The sequence below is a fragment of the Panthera pardus genome, unplaced genomic scaffold (assembly GCF_024362965.1).
Source record: "Panthera pardus isolate Hobbes unplaced genomic scaffold, ASM2436296v1 HiC_scaffold_15, whole genome shotgun sequence".
Classification (NCBI taxonomy): Eukaryota; Metazoa; Chordata; class Mammalia; order Carnivora; family Felidae; genus Panthera; species Panthera pardus.
In genome coordinates, this window is record NW_026526710.1 from 71,769,193 (window position 1) to 71,785,086 (window position 15,894).

At 48.9% G+C, this 15,894-nt stretch overlaps 1 protein-coding gene across 1 annotated transcript in view; it reads left to right on the forward strand.

The window, feature by feature from the left end:
• Nucleotides 1-15,894, forward strand: part of ZNF532 (zinc finger protein 532) — a 108,138-nt gene that overhangs the window by 45,945 nt on the left and 46,299 nt on the right. The window contains 7 exon segments of the mRNA XM_019463895.2: nt 1,683-1,777; nt 1,779-2,240; nt 2,242-2,574; nt 2,576-3,391; nt 3,393-3,422; nt 3,424-4,008; nt 4,010-4,054. Coding sequence (XP_019319440.2) covers nt 1,700-1,777; nt 1,779-2,240; nt 2,242-2,574; nt 2,576-3,391; nt 3,393-3,422; nt 3,424-4,008; nt 4,010-4,054 — 2,349 coding nt within the window. The 5' untranslated portion in view covers nt 1,683-1,699.

Sequence of the window (15,894 nt, forward strand, 5' to 3'; positions counted from 1 at the left end):
GTGGGAGGTGGGATGGGCTAAATGGGGAAAGGGCACTAAGGAATCTACTCCTGAAATCATTGGTGCACTATATGCTAACTAACTTGGATGTAAATTTTAAAAAGTAAAAAAGAAAGTTAAAAAAAAAAAAAGGAAAGAGTCTAGGAATATGTATGTATACATCAGGCTGATTCTTCCATGGAATGTTGCCTAAAATTAGCTATGGCCCCCTTCCCTTCTACATTGGTTTTTTTGTTTCCTATTTTTCCTCTCTTCCTGGTTGCTTGCCTCCATCCACTGCAGGGAGAGGGAATAGGCCCTTAGAGATTCCCTTCCTTCCTGAGGATCCCAGAGCTAGTGAGTGACGGGGGCTGGGTCTAGGCCCGGCTTCCGGTTAGAAATCCAGTGTGCTCGTGCCTGACTTTGTGGCGTGGTAGTCATGTAGCATTTATGGTGTCACAGTGAGTGAGACATTGCCATCTTCAGTCAGCTGACAGGCTAGTAGGAACGAAGAGACAAATGTATGCCGTGCCGCATACCAGAAAATACTGGAAACAGGTGGAGTGCTCTGGGGTTCAGGCAGGAGAGAGATCTCTCTCACAGTGGAGTTACATCTGATTACGTGTCCTCTGCAGGTGGGCAAAGGGTGCCCTTTAAAGACCCCAAGCATTTCACGTGTTTGTAATCGATCCTTCATCTGTAGTAATGGCCGTGACTGTCCATTTTCCTAAAACCGTGTCCTCCTACTGCCCAGGGCGTTGCTGACATTCACAGAACGTTCTCCGCCCCCATCTAGCCCCAGTGCAGAGGAGAAGACCTCCCTTCTCCCAGGCTCTGCCACACCCTGGGGTCCATGTTGCTCCACGCTGAGAACAATGTCATGGCAGGGTCATCCTCAGCCGCCACAGCCACGTGGACCACTGTGCTGGATGAGTGGCAATCAGGAAATAGCTGTGTGTTACCTTAACCACTAAAAGCAGTGAACCAGAGAGGAAAAAAGAAGGGACGTTATACTTTTCTGCCAGGAGAGTATTTTTTTCCCTAACATAATAGAGGAAAGTAGGATTCAATAAAAACGGATGGAATAAGCTCCTTAGGATTTTTTCTTTTTTTTTTTTAAATCTCAGGTGGAACTTTATTAGCAGTAGACATTATGTGATGGGTTGGGATGCTCCTTTGTTCCGTGGGCGGGTCGAGATCTGTAATTCGTTTTTGGTTTTTTTTTTTTTTTGATTGTCATATATTCCTTTTAATGCAAGAGGCCAAACATGGTGGTGACTATAATCGTGCTAATTTTGCCAGGAGAATCGAATGGTGTAGAGATCGAAATAGGTTCGGGAATAGCTTTTTGTGAAGACAGCGTGATGAGTCCAGTGATGCATGGCAAGTTTTCTGGGTGTTACGTCGAAACCTACTCTTCGTGCCGTCCCTGTTCCAGTCAGCTTCCCTCTTGTTAGAGAGGTGCCATGCTGGGAATGCTCTGTGGCATTCTGGAGAAATCAGTTTGAAGCTGTGATTACCCAGGTTTTACCCATGTTCTCTGGATGTTTGTTCACTCAGAGTCCCCTCGCTGTAAGAAGGGTAGTTATCAACTTGCTCTCTCTTCGGTCATTGTCACTGTGTTTGTGTAAATCCTATAGGGATATTTATCCCATCGTTACAAGTTTTCCTTGCTGATGGAATTGTTTCTGTTCGCTTAACAGAACATCTGATCAAATTCATGACCATGGGGGATATGAAGACCCCAGACTTTGATGACCTCCTGGCAGCATTTGACATCCCAGACATGGTCGATCCGGAAAGCAGCTATTGAGTCTGTACACGAGGACCAGGAAAGCCACATCAAGCAGAACGCCCATGGCGACGAGGACTCCCACACACCGTCCTCTTCCGACGTGGGCGTCAGCGTCATCGTGAAGAACGTTCGGAACATCGATTCCTCCGAGGGCGCCGAGAAGGACGGCCACAATCCCACTGGCAACGGCTTGCACAACGGGTTTCTCACCGCGTCCTCTCTCGACAGTTACGGCAAAGATGGATCGAAGTCCTTGAAAGGAGATGCGCCTGCCTCGGAGGTGACTTTAAAAGACTCCACGTTCAGCCAGTTTAGCCCCATCTCAAGCGCTGAAGAGTTTGACGACGACGAGAAGATCGAGGTGGACGACCCACCGGACAAAGAGGACGTGCGTTCCGGTTTTCGGGCGAACGTGTTGCCGGGGTCGGCCGCCCAGCAGGACTATGACAAGCCAAAGGCGCTCGGAAGGGGACGGTTTGAGCAAAACTGGAATCTCTCCTTCAGGCAATTTAGATAAAAACAGAGTCGTTAAGAGAGAGACAGAAACAAATTCCCTAAATCTGAGTGTTTACGAACCTTTCAAAGCCAGAAAAGCAGAGGATAAGCTGAAGGAAAACTCTGAAAAGGTGCTTGAAAACCGGGCCCACGACGGGAAGCTGAGCTCGGAGAAGAGTGAACCCAGCCTCGGCAGCGTCGCGCTGTCGAGGTCAAAGCCATCGTCCAAGCTGTCCTCGTGTATAGCTGCAATAGCAGCACTTAGTGCTAAAAAGGCTGCTTCCGACTCCTGCAAGGAACCGGTGGGCCGAATCACAGGGGGCCTCTCCGTTACCTAAAGAAGCAAACGATAGTCCCAGAGCCATGGAGAAGTCTCCTGAATCCCAGAGCCTCATCGACGGGACAAAGAAAGTGTCCCTGAAGCAGCCCGATAGCCCCAGGAGCATCTCCAGTGAGAACAGCAGCAAGGGGTCTCCATCCTCTCCCGCAGGGTCGACACCAGCAATCCCCAAAGTCCGCATAAAAACCATTAAGACGTCTTCTGGGGAAATAAAGAGAACAGTGACGAGGGTGTTGCCAGAGGTCGATCTCGACTCTGGAAAAAAGCCTTCCGAGCAGGCGGGGCCCGTGATGGCGTCTGTGACGTCTCTCCTGTCCTCTCCGGCTTCGGCTGCCGTCCTCTCCTCCCCGCCCAGGGCGCCTCTGCAGTCGGCGGTGGTCACCAACGCAGTCGCCCCTGCGGAGCTGACCCCCAAACAGGTCACCATCAAGCCCGTGGCAACCGCCTTCCTCCCAGTGTCCGCCGTGAAGACGGCGGGATCCCAAGTCATTAATTTGAAGCTCGCTAACAACACGACGGTCAAAGCCACGGTCATATCTGCTGCCTCTGTTCAGAGCGCCAGCAGCGCCATCATCAAAGCCGCCAATGCCATCCAGCAGCAAACCGTTGTGGTGCCGGCATCCAGCCTGGCCAACGCCAAACTCGTGCCAAAGACTGTGCACCTCGCCAACCTTAACCTTCTGCCTCAGGGCGCCCAGGCCACCTCCGAGCTCCGCCAAGTGCTAACCAAACCTCAGCAGCAAATAAAGCAGGCAATAATCAATGCAGCAGCCTCGCAACCACCCAAAAAAGGTGTCTCGGGTCCAGGTGGTTGTCCTCCTTGCAGAGTTCCGTGGTGGAAGCTTTCAACAAGGTGCTGAGCGAGCGTCAACCCGGGGTCCCAGTTTACATCCCCAACCTCAGTCCTCCTGCCAACGCAGGCATCACGTTACCGACCCGCGGGTACAAGTGCTTGGAGTGTGGCGACTCCTTTGCCCTGGAGAAGAGTCTGACCCAGCACTACGACCGACGCAGCGTGCGCATCGAAGTGACGTGTAACCACTGTACAAAGAACCTCGTTTTTTACAACAAGTGCAGTCTCCTTTCCCACGCCCGCGGGCACAAGGAAAAGGGGGTTGTGATGCAGTGCTCCCACTTGATTTTAAAGCCAGTCCCAGCCGATCAGATGATTGTCTCTCCGTCGAGCAATACTTCCGCTTCGTCCTCTGCTCTTCCAGGCTCCGCGGGAGCCGGCACACACACTGTAACGAAGATTCAGGCTGGCATCACCGGGACAGTCATATCCGCTCCCTCCAGCACACCCATCATTCCAGCTATGCCTCTAGACGAAGACCCATCCAAGCTCTGTAGGCATAGTCTGAAATGTTTGGAGTGTAACGAAGTTTTCCAGGACGAGACCGTCGCTGGCCACACACTTCCAGCAGGCTGCAGATACGAGTGGACAAGTAGAGTATCCCTTACGTTTTGGTGTTTCGGTGACAGATCTGTAGAAATGAGTGCTCTAGACGATGCCCTTGATTTTCGGGGTGGGAACGCAATTAAATGGGAGTGCACGTGTGTGTGTGTGTGTGTGTGTGTGCGCGGTGCGCGCGGTGTATGTGCGTGGTGCGCGAGCGCACGAGGGAAAGGATTGTCTTCGGAGGCTTGAACAACGTTGAAATAACGAGTCTCGTTTTACAAACAACGTCTTTGGAAGACGAGGTCTTTTTTGACAGAAACTCTCTGTACGAGTTGAGTTACGGCGCCTTAGATGTGGGATAAACGCGCTCTTAATTGTTGGGTCACCGGTATATGTGTGGGAGGTCTGACGTGGGGCCAATTGTAGTAGCCTGCCATCGTATCAGGTGTTCAAATCAGGTTACATCGCCAGCGTTCCTGGTTGTTATTGACAGTTCGGGGATTAAAAAAAATTCCTGTTACTTATAATTACTGCCTTTTACAGTTAAACAGACTTACCGGTACCCACTTAACATGGTGTGCCTGCTTACGAGAGACGCTGGTCCAGAAGTACGTTCAGTAATAGTCCCCAGTATGATGAAAAAGTGGAAAACCATCTCCGCTTGAACAGAATGCCTTCGCGTTTCCTCCTAGCTTTTCATTTTTATTTTTATTTATTTATTATCTTTTGGGCGCTGAGGTGTAGGTTGATGTTGGTGACATGCAGGTCCCAGTGGACGTCAGTGGGCCCTTTTATCTCCTGTCATCGTCTTCTCTCCACGAGCCACCATTTGGCCAAGGGATCGATCAGTGCGTTTTACAGATACGTGATACTTATCATTGGGAACTAACGGAACGTGTTGAATGAACCAAATTCAGGCTAGAGAGACTGTATGGTTTATTGTCCAAACGAGGAAGCTCATGAAATTGGAAGGGGGGTGCTAGTTTGCGCCACTACTGGCTCGAACTTCTGTTTGTGAAGACCCACGGGTGATCCGCTTTGCTTTGTTTGCCGCTGTCTTGTCGCCTGAGGTTGATGCTGTGCTCCAGAGGTCTCAGAGCCGCCGCGATCAGTTTCCTCAAGGGCCGCTGCTGAGTTCTTTGTAGGGTTTGAGTCTGGGGAGCAAAAGATCAAGAATACCTCAATAATTTTTTGTTCTCTGGATTTGCAGTTTAGTGGAGGTGGAAATGGTAGAGAGTTTTGAGAGCATCCTTGCAGCATTGGACGTTACGTGTCCTCGGCCCAGACAGTGGAGCACTCCACAGAGCGGCCGACTAGTTCGGGCAGGCGGCGGCTGACATAGCTCTTCTACTGTGTCCTTGTGACAGCGCCTGGGGTCTTTCTGGGTGCCCTCTGACCTCGTCACTGCTTCATCAGAAGGGCCCTATTTCTTCGCGTCTTAAAAGGATAGAGTTAAAAAAAAAAAACCAAACCCATTTCTTTCATTCTGTTTGTTCTCTTGCCTTGTTTCTACGTCCGCTGGTACTCTCCGTGGGGTGGCAGGGTGAGTCCTGGCTTCACAGGGTTCTCCTCACGTCTCGCCTCACCCGTGCGTGCTGGTCAGGATCTGGCATTTGGAGCCGCCCTCCCGTAGTCTGTTCTCTTGGGGAACCTTTGTTTTTCTCGGAAGGGGAAAGGATGTGGGCTCAGAGAAAGGACTTTCCCTTCTTCCGTGTATCCCCCTAGTTTTTGTTCTCCGTTGACCGTTGAGGCTCACCAGCCAAACTAGCGTCAAACTGGGGTGGAGATTTCCCTCGGAGAAGGAGATTTACATCTTCTGTGTGTGTGTGTGTGTGTGTGTGTGTGTGTGTGGTTGCTTTGCCTCGACTTCTGCGTTTTGCTGGGACAAGTGTGTAGAGTAGCTCACGTGTTTCACCTGGAATACTTCGGAATGAGTCATGGCAGAATAGCTAACTCTAGGGCCAAATATGCACTGAGCTGAACGTTCCCCTTATTCCGCTCCCCCCCCCCCCCCCCCCACTGCCCCCTGTTGTCTTTTCTTTCCCCACGTCTGTCTGGCTAAGTGTCCACTCAGCTCATATTTATACTCGGAAGCCTCGGCTGCCTGCACATCCAGGCGTGACTGGTTGGCAACATAAACGTGTCCCATGGTCTCCTCCTCCTGTTCCCCATCTCCCCTTCTCTTACTGGAGTCCTTGCCCAGAAGGCCCCCCTTCTTCATCGCCTTTCTTCTCCGACTAGGCCAGAGGACGGTTCTCCCGCAGACCCAGGCGGCCAGCCTTGTCTCTCGCTCGGCGGCCCAGCCTGCGCGGTGGTCTGTGGGAACGTTGCCGCTTTGTCAGCGCTCGGTTTAATTAAGCCCACCCCGAGTCTGTTCCATAGTCCGGGACGTTGGTAAGATCCATATGGCTGTTGCTGTGCTGGCCTCAAATGCAGCGGGAGCCAGGAGGGGTCCTCACCCATTGCTGTCACCCGGTGCGGGATCAGGTGACCCTGGTGGGAGAGCTGGGGGCCGCAGACGGGAAGAACAGAAGAGAGAAGAGGGAAGGTTCTTCGTTGTGTCTTCTCCGCTTTGCCGTTCACGAGACTCTTGGCCAGTTCACAGTTTGTGGACTTCCGTTGGGAAAAAACAGTCTGGCTGTGTGAACCGGCCCCTCCCTGAGAAGGGCACTTAACACACGTCTTCTAACAAAATGTGGAAGCTGAGCTAATGGCACCTCAAGTACCAGTCTCTCTCCCGAACCCCGTCTTTCCCCTGTTGCCTGCCGCGGCCAGGTATTTAAAACGTGTACTTTCCTCTTCTCTTCTGACCTCCACGTTCTTGGTGATCCACCTGTGAACTGAGAGAGTGGACTGCCTCCCCCGAGTAGGGAACCCCCTGTGGCTCCCACCCCGGCCCTTGCTTCTGGAATGGGAATCCAACGGGAGGTTAGCCCTGTGCCTGCAAGCTGCCGGCTTTCTCTTCTGGCTTTCCCGAGCCCTTCCCCGGGCAGGGTTCCCCCCCGCCTGCACAGCAGTCTTAGTTAGGGAACCGTCCACAGCCGACTCCTGCACTGACCCTACTGCCGCCGTTGATTTTGAAGGTTCAAGGGCGCGACTGTGGGCTCTCGCAGGACTAACAGGTCCACGACTCCTCACTCATCGCCTGCCAGCTTTTGACTTGACCAGGCCTAGAGACAGGTGTACTACTTCACGAGCAGCGGGAATGTCCTTCCTGCCCTCCTCCCTACCCGCCCCCCCCCCCCCCACCTCTACTTATAATTACCATAATCATGTCAAAGTTTTACCTGATTACTGCTCCAGTGCTCTGTGCTGACGTTCTGGTCTTCTTTCTCAAATCACTGAATTTTCTTAATTAAACTTTTTTTTTTTTTTTAAACTTTTTTTAACATCAGAGAGAGGGGGAGACACAGAATCTGAAGCAGGCTCCAGGCTCCCGGCTGTCAGCACAGAGCCCAGCGCGGGGCCTGAACTCGCAAGCTGTGAGATTATGACCTGAGCTGAAGTCGGATGCTTAACTGACTGAGCCACCCAGGCGCCCCAGACTTTTTCTTTTTAAGTTGATTTGTTTATTTTGACAGAGGGAGAGAGGGAGAGAGAGAGAGAGAGAGAACGAACCAGCAGGAGAGGGGTGGAGAGAGAGGGGGACAGAGGATCCAAAGCAGACTCTGTGCTGATAGCAGAGAGCCTGATGTGGGGCTCAGACTCATGCTCCGTGAGATCGTGACCTGAGAGGAAGTTGAACGCTTAACCAACTGAGCCACCCAGGCACCATAAAGTTAAACTTTTTATTTTGGGATGATTTTAGATTCATGTAAAACAATACGGAGATCCTGTGTATCCCTTATTGACTCTCCCCCAGTAGTACTCTGCAAAACTGTAGAACAGGATATAGACATCACTGCAGTGAATCTATAGAATATTTCCATAACCACTGGGAACTTTCAAACTGCCTTTTTAGAGCCACCCCGACCTGCTGCTTAACCCCCAGCAACCACTAATCTCTTCTCCATCTTTACAGGTGTTGTTATTTCAGGAATGCTTTATAAATGAAGCCACACCATATGTAACCTTTGGGGACCGCTCCTTCCCTGGAGATGCATCCAGGTTCTAGCGTGGACGAGTAGTTTGTTCTTTCAAACCACTGAGTAGTAGTCCATCCAAGGTTGTACCGCAGGGTGTATACCTTTCAGTCTTCTCGGGGTGTCTGCATTGTTTCCAGTGTGGGGTGAATTTTGAATACAGCTGCTATAAACACTTGTGCACAGGTTTTTGTGTGGACCTAAGTTTGAGTTTGCTGGGACAAAAGCCCAGGTAGACAATTGGTGGGTCGTATGCTGGTTGCACATTTATGTTTTTAAGAAACTCTTCCAGAACGGCTGAACCGTTTCTTATTCCTCGGACAGTGCATGAGTGGTCCGGCTTCTCTGCATCCTCACCAGCTTTAAAAAAAATTTTTTTTAATGTTTATTTATTTATTTATTTACGAGTGAGAGAGAGACAGAGCACGAGCCAGGGAGGGGCAGAGAGAGAGGGAGACACAGAACCCGAAGCAGGCTCCAGGCTCCGAGCCATCAGCACAGAGCCTGATGCGGGGCTCAAACTCACGGACCGTGAGATCATGACCTGAGCCAAAGTCGGACGCTTAACCAACTGAGCCACCCAGGTGCTCCTAGAACATAGTTTTCATGTGTTTATGGGCCCTCTGTATATCCTTTTTGGTGAAATGTCACTTTTGCCTATTTTCTAATTAGGTTGAGTGCGTGTGTTTTAACTGTTGAGTTTTAAGACTTCTTGTTGTATTTTAGATACTAGTCCTTTGTTGGGTATGTGGTTGCAAGTGTTTCCTCCCAGTTGTGGCTTGTCTTTCCATCTTTTAAGAAGGTTTTACAGAAGTACAGTTGAGCCTTTGCATCTTTAAGCAGATCTTCAGCAGAGCAGAAGGTTTCAGCTTTGAGGGCGTCCAGCGCAGTTTTCCCTCTTAGAGCTTGTGCTTTCGGCGTTGAGTCTGTTGTTTGCTCTAGATTCTGAAAAATTTTTTCCCGTGTTTTTGCCCTGAATGTTGTATGGTTTTAGGTTTCACGTTTAAGACCACGATCCACTTGGGTTAGTTTTTTTTGTTTTTGTTTTTTTTCACTTGGGTTAGTTTTTGTATAAGGTATGAGACTTACACTGAGTTTTCTGCTGCCGTCTGTTTTCCCCATGCACGTCTTCTTTCTCTAATACTGTTTGTCCAGAAGGCTGTCTTTCCTCTGTTCACTTGCCTTGGCATCTTCGTCAGATATCAGTTGAGCATTTTTTTTTTAAAGTAAGCTCTATACTTACAGCGTGGGGCTCGAACTCCCACCCCCAAGATCAAGAGTTGTGCACTCTACCGACTGAGCCAGCCAGGCGTGCCTCAGTTGGGCATGTTTGTGTGTGGTTATTTCTGGGTTCTGTGTTCTGTTCCGTTGATTAACATGTCTGTCCCTCCACCAGCACCGCAGTCTTGATTGTGGTGACTGTAAAGTGTCTTGAAATCCAGTCTTCGTCTTGAAACACAGGTATCTCCAGTTTTTATTCTTTTTTTTTTCCTCAAAATAGTTTTTTTTTTAAATAGAAGGATAGTTGACACTCACACTTTCTTAGCTATTCTAGTTCTGTCTTGCCATATAAGTTTTATTTTATTCTATTTATTTATTTATTTATTTATTTATTTTATTTTTATTTTTTTAATATATGAAATTTATTGTCAAATTGGTTTCCATACAACACCCAGTGCTCATCCCAAAAGGTGCCCTCCTCAATACCCATCCCCCACCCTCCCCTCCCTCCCACCCCCCATCAACCCTCAGTTTGTTCTCAGTTTTTAACAGTCTCTTATGCTTTGGCTCTCTCCCACTCTAACCTCTTTTTTTTTTTTTTTTTTTCCTTCCCCTCCCCCGTGGGTTTCTGTTAAGTTTCTCAGGATCCACATAAGAGTGAAACCAGCCATATAAATTTCAGAATAGCCGTGTCCATATCCATAAAAAATCTTGTTGGGATTTTGATAGGAATTACATTAAACCTGTATTATCAGTTTGGGGAGAATTGATATCTTTATTGTGTTGAGTCTTATAGTTCATGAATACAGAATGTCTCTCCATTTATTTTTAGATCTTTGATTTCTGTTGTCATTTTGTGGTTTTCGTCATACATGTCCTCTGAGTGTCGTTTTGCTCTCTCTTTTCCTTCCTAACAATTGTAAATGGTATTGTACTTTTCAGCATTCACATGTTCATTGCTGATATATTGAAATGCAGTTAAGTTTTCTGTATTTGTCATGTACCTCATGACTTCGTTGAACTCATTTATTGGAGTCCGTGTTTTGGGTGACTTTTCAGGTATTGAACCAGCCTTGCATCCCTGGAATGAATTCCCCTTGGTCAGGCTATGTAATTCTTTTTATATATTGTGAATTTTATCAGCTGATATTTTGTGTTAGAGTTTTACGTGTGAATTCATGTAGTTTTTTTTTTTAACTTTCTTTGGTTGGTTTTGGACAGGTTAATATTAGCTTTAAATAATGCACTGACAGGAATTCTTTTCTATTTCCTAGAAGAGACTGTACAGTTAGTATTCATTTAAAAAAATATATATGTATGTGTGTGTGTATTTGGTAGAATTCTTCAGTGAAACCATCTGGGCCTGGAGTTTTTTTGTTTTTGTTTTTTTTTTTTTTTTAAACCATCTGGGCTGGTAGGGGTGGAAGCCCCACTTCCCTACTGGCTCTCTCTGCCACCATCTGGGCAAGGGTGTGGGGACAACACCCAGCTGTGAAAGGGTGGAGGTCTGGGCTGTACCTGCACTTGGCATGGTGGGTGTGGGGCCACAGTGTTTCCTGCGGTACGTGGCTGGAGTAGAGCAGTAACTGTCTAAAAGTTTTCTGTGTTCCCTTTCCTGCTGCTTTGGCCAGAAATAGTGGGCTTTTGTTGGGGACTTTCTTTTTTGTCTCTACCTATTGGTGTTTCCGAGTTGCCGCTTTCTTCAGCTCCAAACTGGGGATACCCGAGGCAAAAAGAAACCCAGAGAACTCCCCACCGTGTCATTGCTAGGGTCCTGAGATCCCTAGCCAGCCTGCCAGAGGCCTCTTAGAGTCTTTTCGTGTTTGTTTCGTAGATGATGTCCAGGAGTTGTGCTTGGTGGAAGGAACAGGGAAAGGTACTTGTGTTCACTCTGAAAACACCCTGTGCGGCTGCTCTGTCTTCAAGGACAGATTCCATCGTTAGGCTCAGCCTGAGGCTTCCAGCCTGTGATTCTCGGTTGAGTTTTGGAACTAGGTGTCCTAGGAGGACAGCAACCCATTTGACCCCCCCGGCCTTTCTCTCCGAAGTCTTTGCATCTCAGGCATTTCCCCTGCCCAGAGCGCATATCCTCGTCCTTAGCCGACCTGCGAGAGCCGTTAGGAATGAGGTGGTGACTCTCTCGTCTTTTCCGTCTGTCGTCTGGGGAGCCCCGCCTCTGAAGACCCCAGCCTTGCTCCTGGGAACAGCCTTTTTCTTGGCTGCGTGCAGCCACCATCACCCGTTCATCTCTCCGTTTCTCCCCACTTAGATGTTGACCCCTGTTGCTGTTTGAACGGGTCGTCCCGGAAGCAAAAGGTCTTTCTGTTAACCCAGCCGTGGCTGCACGCGCCGGATGTCCTCCCAGCGCCTTCCCGCACGTGCGTGTTTAGCCTTGGAAACCTTTAAGAGAATGCATCGAGGTGAAGTAAGGTTTCGGTGGCCTTTGCTGAATTCTGCCCTCCCAACTACTCCCTTCCCGCAGATGTTCTGCGGTCAGCCTGTACAAAAGTACTGATTGCCCCCGAGAGTCGAGAGTGCCACTTTATTATGAACCGGCCCCATGCCCAGCACACCCGCTGGTGCAGGTCTCTGCTAAGAGCTGGGTTGGAAGGTATGGTTGAGCCCGAGGCCCACGGCCCCACATTCCCCAAGGCAGAACCCAAGTCACAGAATCCCGTCACACTCTGACGCGTGACGGCAGGGGGACCCCAGGCACGCTTGGCCCGGCTTGCCCTGCCCGTGTCTGCCCGTCACCCAGAGGAGCAAGCAGCTTAAGGAGAGGGTAGGTTGGCAGAGAACCTTGGGTGGATCCTTTCCTCGCCCCACTATGTGCAACCCAGCAGTGCAATGAAAATGGAGCCCCGTGTGCCCTTGACTCGTAACACCAGTGAATCTGGCCTGGTTGGAGGTTTTTATTCCCACCTGTGTGATGATAAGAATCCCTACTTTGGGGGAGTAGGCAGAGGGGTGGAGCAGCTTCCCTGTTCTCCGTGAAGTATTTAAGAACCGACAGCTGTAGTTTTAATAATTGATACTCAAATGTATTGGAATGTCACTGCTTCACCTCCCCGTGAAGCCGCGACCGAATTGAGCCAAGTGCAGACTGGAAGTGCTTACCGTAGTAACCTCTTAATCGGTAGAATTGACACGAGCATTAGCATCCGAGAATGTTACAGGTCCCGTGGTCAACCCTTCTTTTTTACAGTTGGGGAAACAAACGCCCAGTGAGTGGCAGGAGGGGCACTCAAGGCGAGATTGCGTTCTAGCTGGCTCATCGTTCTTTCCGCTTTGTCACACTGATAACCGAAGGTACAGAAGCGTTTTACGGTGGCAGAGACCAGAAGAATTATATGAGAACGGACTCTTGGCTTCTAGCCAGGCCAGCAGATAGAGGTGACTTTTGTGCGGTGACCTGCATTTGCAAGGGCTTGCCGATTCAGTTTAGTTTCTGGGCATCATTAGCACAACACACCGAGTATATTAAATTTTCTTGAGCAGCCCCGGCCAGCCCTCGTTCCTAGACATGCTGTGCTTCAGGCAGCCACTTCTGGAAACCGTGGAGCCCACCTCAGTGCCCTCGCCCGCCCAACACATTACTCGCTGTAGACTCCTGACTCTTGCTTGGTCCTGTTCTCCTAAGCGCTTAATTTCACTTCCGGCCGGCCTAGTCCTGTCCCAGTTTGCATTTTAGCGTGATCAACCCTTTCTCCCGTGATTATTCTCTCAGTAGGTTGCATGTGCTGACCCTCTGGCTTTCTGTAAACTTTCTCATTTAACTGTCAGCTCTTACTAGGAGGTTGTAGTGTAGCAGAATGATGTGAGGACAAAACCACCACAACCCACTGGCTTTGGAAACAAAAGTATATGTATAGTCATTCCTGCTAGAGATCTTTCATGTCCTTGCCAGGTTAAGGGAGATGGCGAATGAAACGCCTTGTCCGTATTCTCATCGTGAAACTAGATGAAAGTGAAAGCCAGAAAACCAACTGGAGTACTTTGTTGTTACTGGTATTATTTTGGGGCGGGGTGGGGGGGTAATTCTGCTGTAGGCCGAAGGCTACAAAACTGTCCGCGAGGCAGGAACCGTTTGTGCAGCACGGGGGCTGTTAAATCGGCGGTGTTTTGAACTTCAGGCCCACTGTTGCAGGCAGCTGCCGGCTTTGGTCTGTTTGAAACGTAAGCACAAGACACGGTGTATTTACTCCTGTTTCTCCAGCTTTTCTCATCTTTCCCAGGGTGTTTTTCCTGCTTAGAACGTGAATCGAAACACACAGAATTGTTTTCCTCGTTACTCAGACGACTCCTTGTGGGTGCGAGGAGGACGCTAAGCCCGGGCACACCTGAGTCCTCAGTAGGGCCGGGACGCGCCCCGGCCCCCTCCTCCCAGGTGCCAGCCCCCGGTGGCAGTGCCCAGATGGGGCAGAGAGGGCACAGGACAAGTAATCGTCACGTATGGAGTGTGATTCCTGTTCAGCTTTATCTTCCTATAGCCTGCTCGTGTTACTTGACCATTGAAAGGTCATATCTTTAAAAAGTAGCAGTTCTCTGAGCAAATGAGTCTGCCCCAGAGACTGTGGACAGTTAGCTGTTTAGTAACTCAGTACTGAAAATACTCCTTTTTCAGATGATGGAAGTAAAACGTCAGAAGACACATGAAACCATTTAAGTGCATTTCATTACGGTTGACCCTTGAACAACGTGGGGGGTTAGGGACATGGACCCTCCACATGGTCAAAAATCCACGTATAACTCTTGGTGCCCCCTAAACTTAACTACTGATAGATAGCCCGTGGTTGACTGGAAGCCTGGCCGATAATGTAAAGACTTGATTTTGAGTAACACGTGTTCTGAATGTCGTATGTGTCCTTATAATAAAGCTAGAGAAAAGAAAATGTTAATATCACAAGGAAGAGGAAATACACTGCAACACCGTACTGTAAAAACAATCCCCACGTAAGTGGACCCGTGCAGTTTAAACCACGTTGTTCAAGGGTCAGCTGTATACTTTTTTCTAATCAAGACGTAGGTATTAAACTGCTTCATCTTCTTGTAAATACCCTCAACTTGTATAGCAGAGAAGTAGAGTTTTAAGACCTATTTTAGTTCCTTTGATTAAGAAAAAGGAAGAAAAGTCATTCTTTTAGACCACAGAGAAATCCTGGCTTGCCCCCTTGCTAATATTGCCCTCAATCCAGAGAATGGGTGCCATTGCCATAAATTCAGAGCATCCCAGAAAGGCTAATGGGCTGTTCTCCTTGCTGCTGTGAAAATGCGCCACCGTCCTGGGAAGCAGGGGGTGTAATAGCGTTATCTAAAGCAGGGAGAGTGAAACAAAAAAGAAATTCCAGGGAGCCCCGTTAGGTACTAGTCATGTGAGTTTAAAACTGTTGACATCAAGGAGGAGAATGTCTGCAACCAGAATACCATGCTTTTTCTAGAAGTGGAACGAAGGCAGGGAGTGGAAGCGAGAACCCAGAGACAAACACGGGAGTAAACGTAGCGTATGTGCACGAATATACATGCATCTGTGTGTGTAAACTGAAGACCAGGTCTTAATCCAGCGTGCTTCCGCGGGGACTGAATTCTCCCAGGAATTGCAAACTACGGAAGTGTTTTGATTTGGGGCAGTAGTACGTACTGGCTCCCACTTTCTCCTTGAACTTCTGTATCTAAAGTGGGGTGAGCACCCTCAGTGGGGGGAAATGGAGGGCAGGTGCCCGGAGCTAGGCAGCGGCTGGGGTGGGAGGTGGGGGGGGGGGGCGTACACGGGCCGTGAGCAGCCCTCACAGAGCCCCACGGGCCCCACCGCCCCGTCCCACAGGGTGTCACGAAGGAAACGCTTCCCCGCCCCGGGAAGCGGGTACGAGCAAGGTCGGTATCGAAATGTCAGTTGTTGGTGTCTGTTGCTCTAACGCATTTTTCGTAGTCTTTGCAGTTCAAGATTTCTGTTGTAAAGAACACTCAGTGGTTCGCAAAATCTCTTCCTGAATTTGAATCATTTCGATACTTACCTTAGGTAACCTGCTGGCAACAAAACCTTTTCACTCACCAGTATTTCCGCGACTGTTTATATAGTTATGTATGTATTATAAATATATAAGAGTGAATAATTCATTGTGAATTTTATATGTATCGTAAAGGATATGTGTTGATCTATCTTGACACGAGATCATGTGAAAGTTATTTTGAGCATTTCTGGAACGCAGACTTTGTTTCCTTTTTAGATGTTCTTTTATTTGTGTTGCTGTTTTTCCCCCTCTTATAAAAATAGCATGACCACGCTGCTTTTAGATCAAAGAGAAGCTGTGGAGAGGGTGTCCCCTCGTATCCCAACGTAATTGTCAGGCGGTTCTAATAGATGAGACCATAAGCTCTCAGGTCCGAAAATGTACACAGCTTCCCAATGATCTCCTTTACCTATTTCATAGATCATGATGAGAATTCAATGGGATGTTGTATTTAAATGTATGTAAAGTACTTAGTTCACCACTCGGCCTCTAGTGGAATGGGGTCTATATCTAAGGAGCCCGTGGAAAAGCAGATGGTGTAATTCACTGCCTGGGATTAATGACCGCGTGGCGAA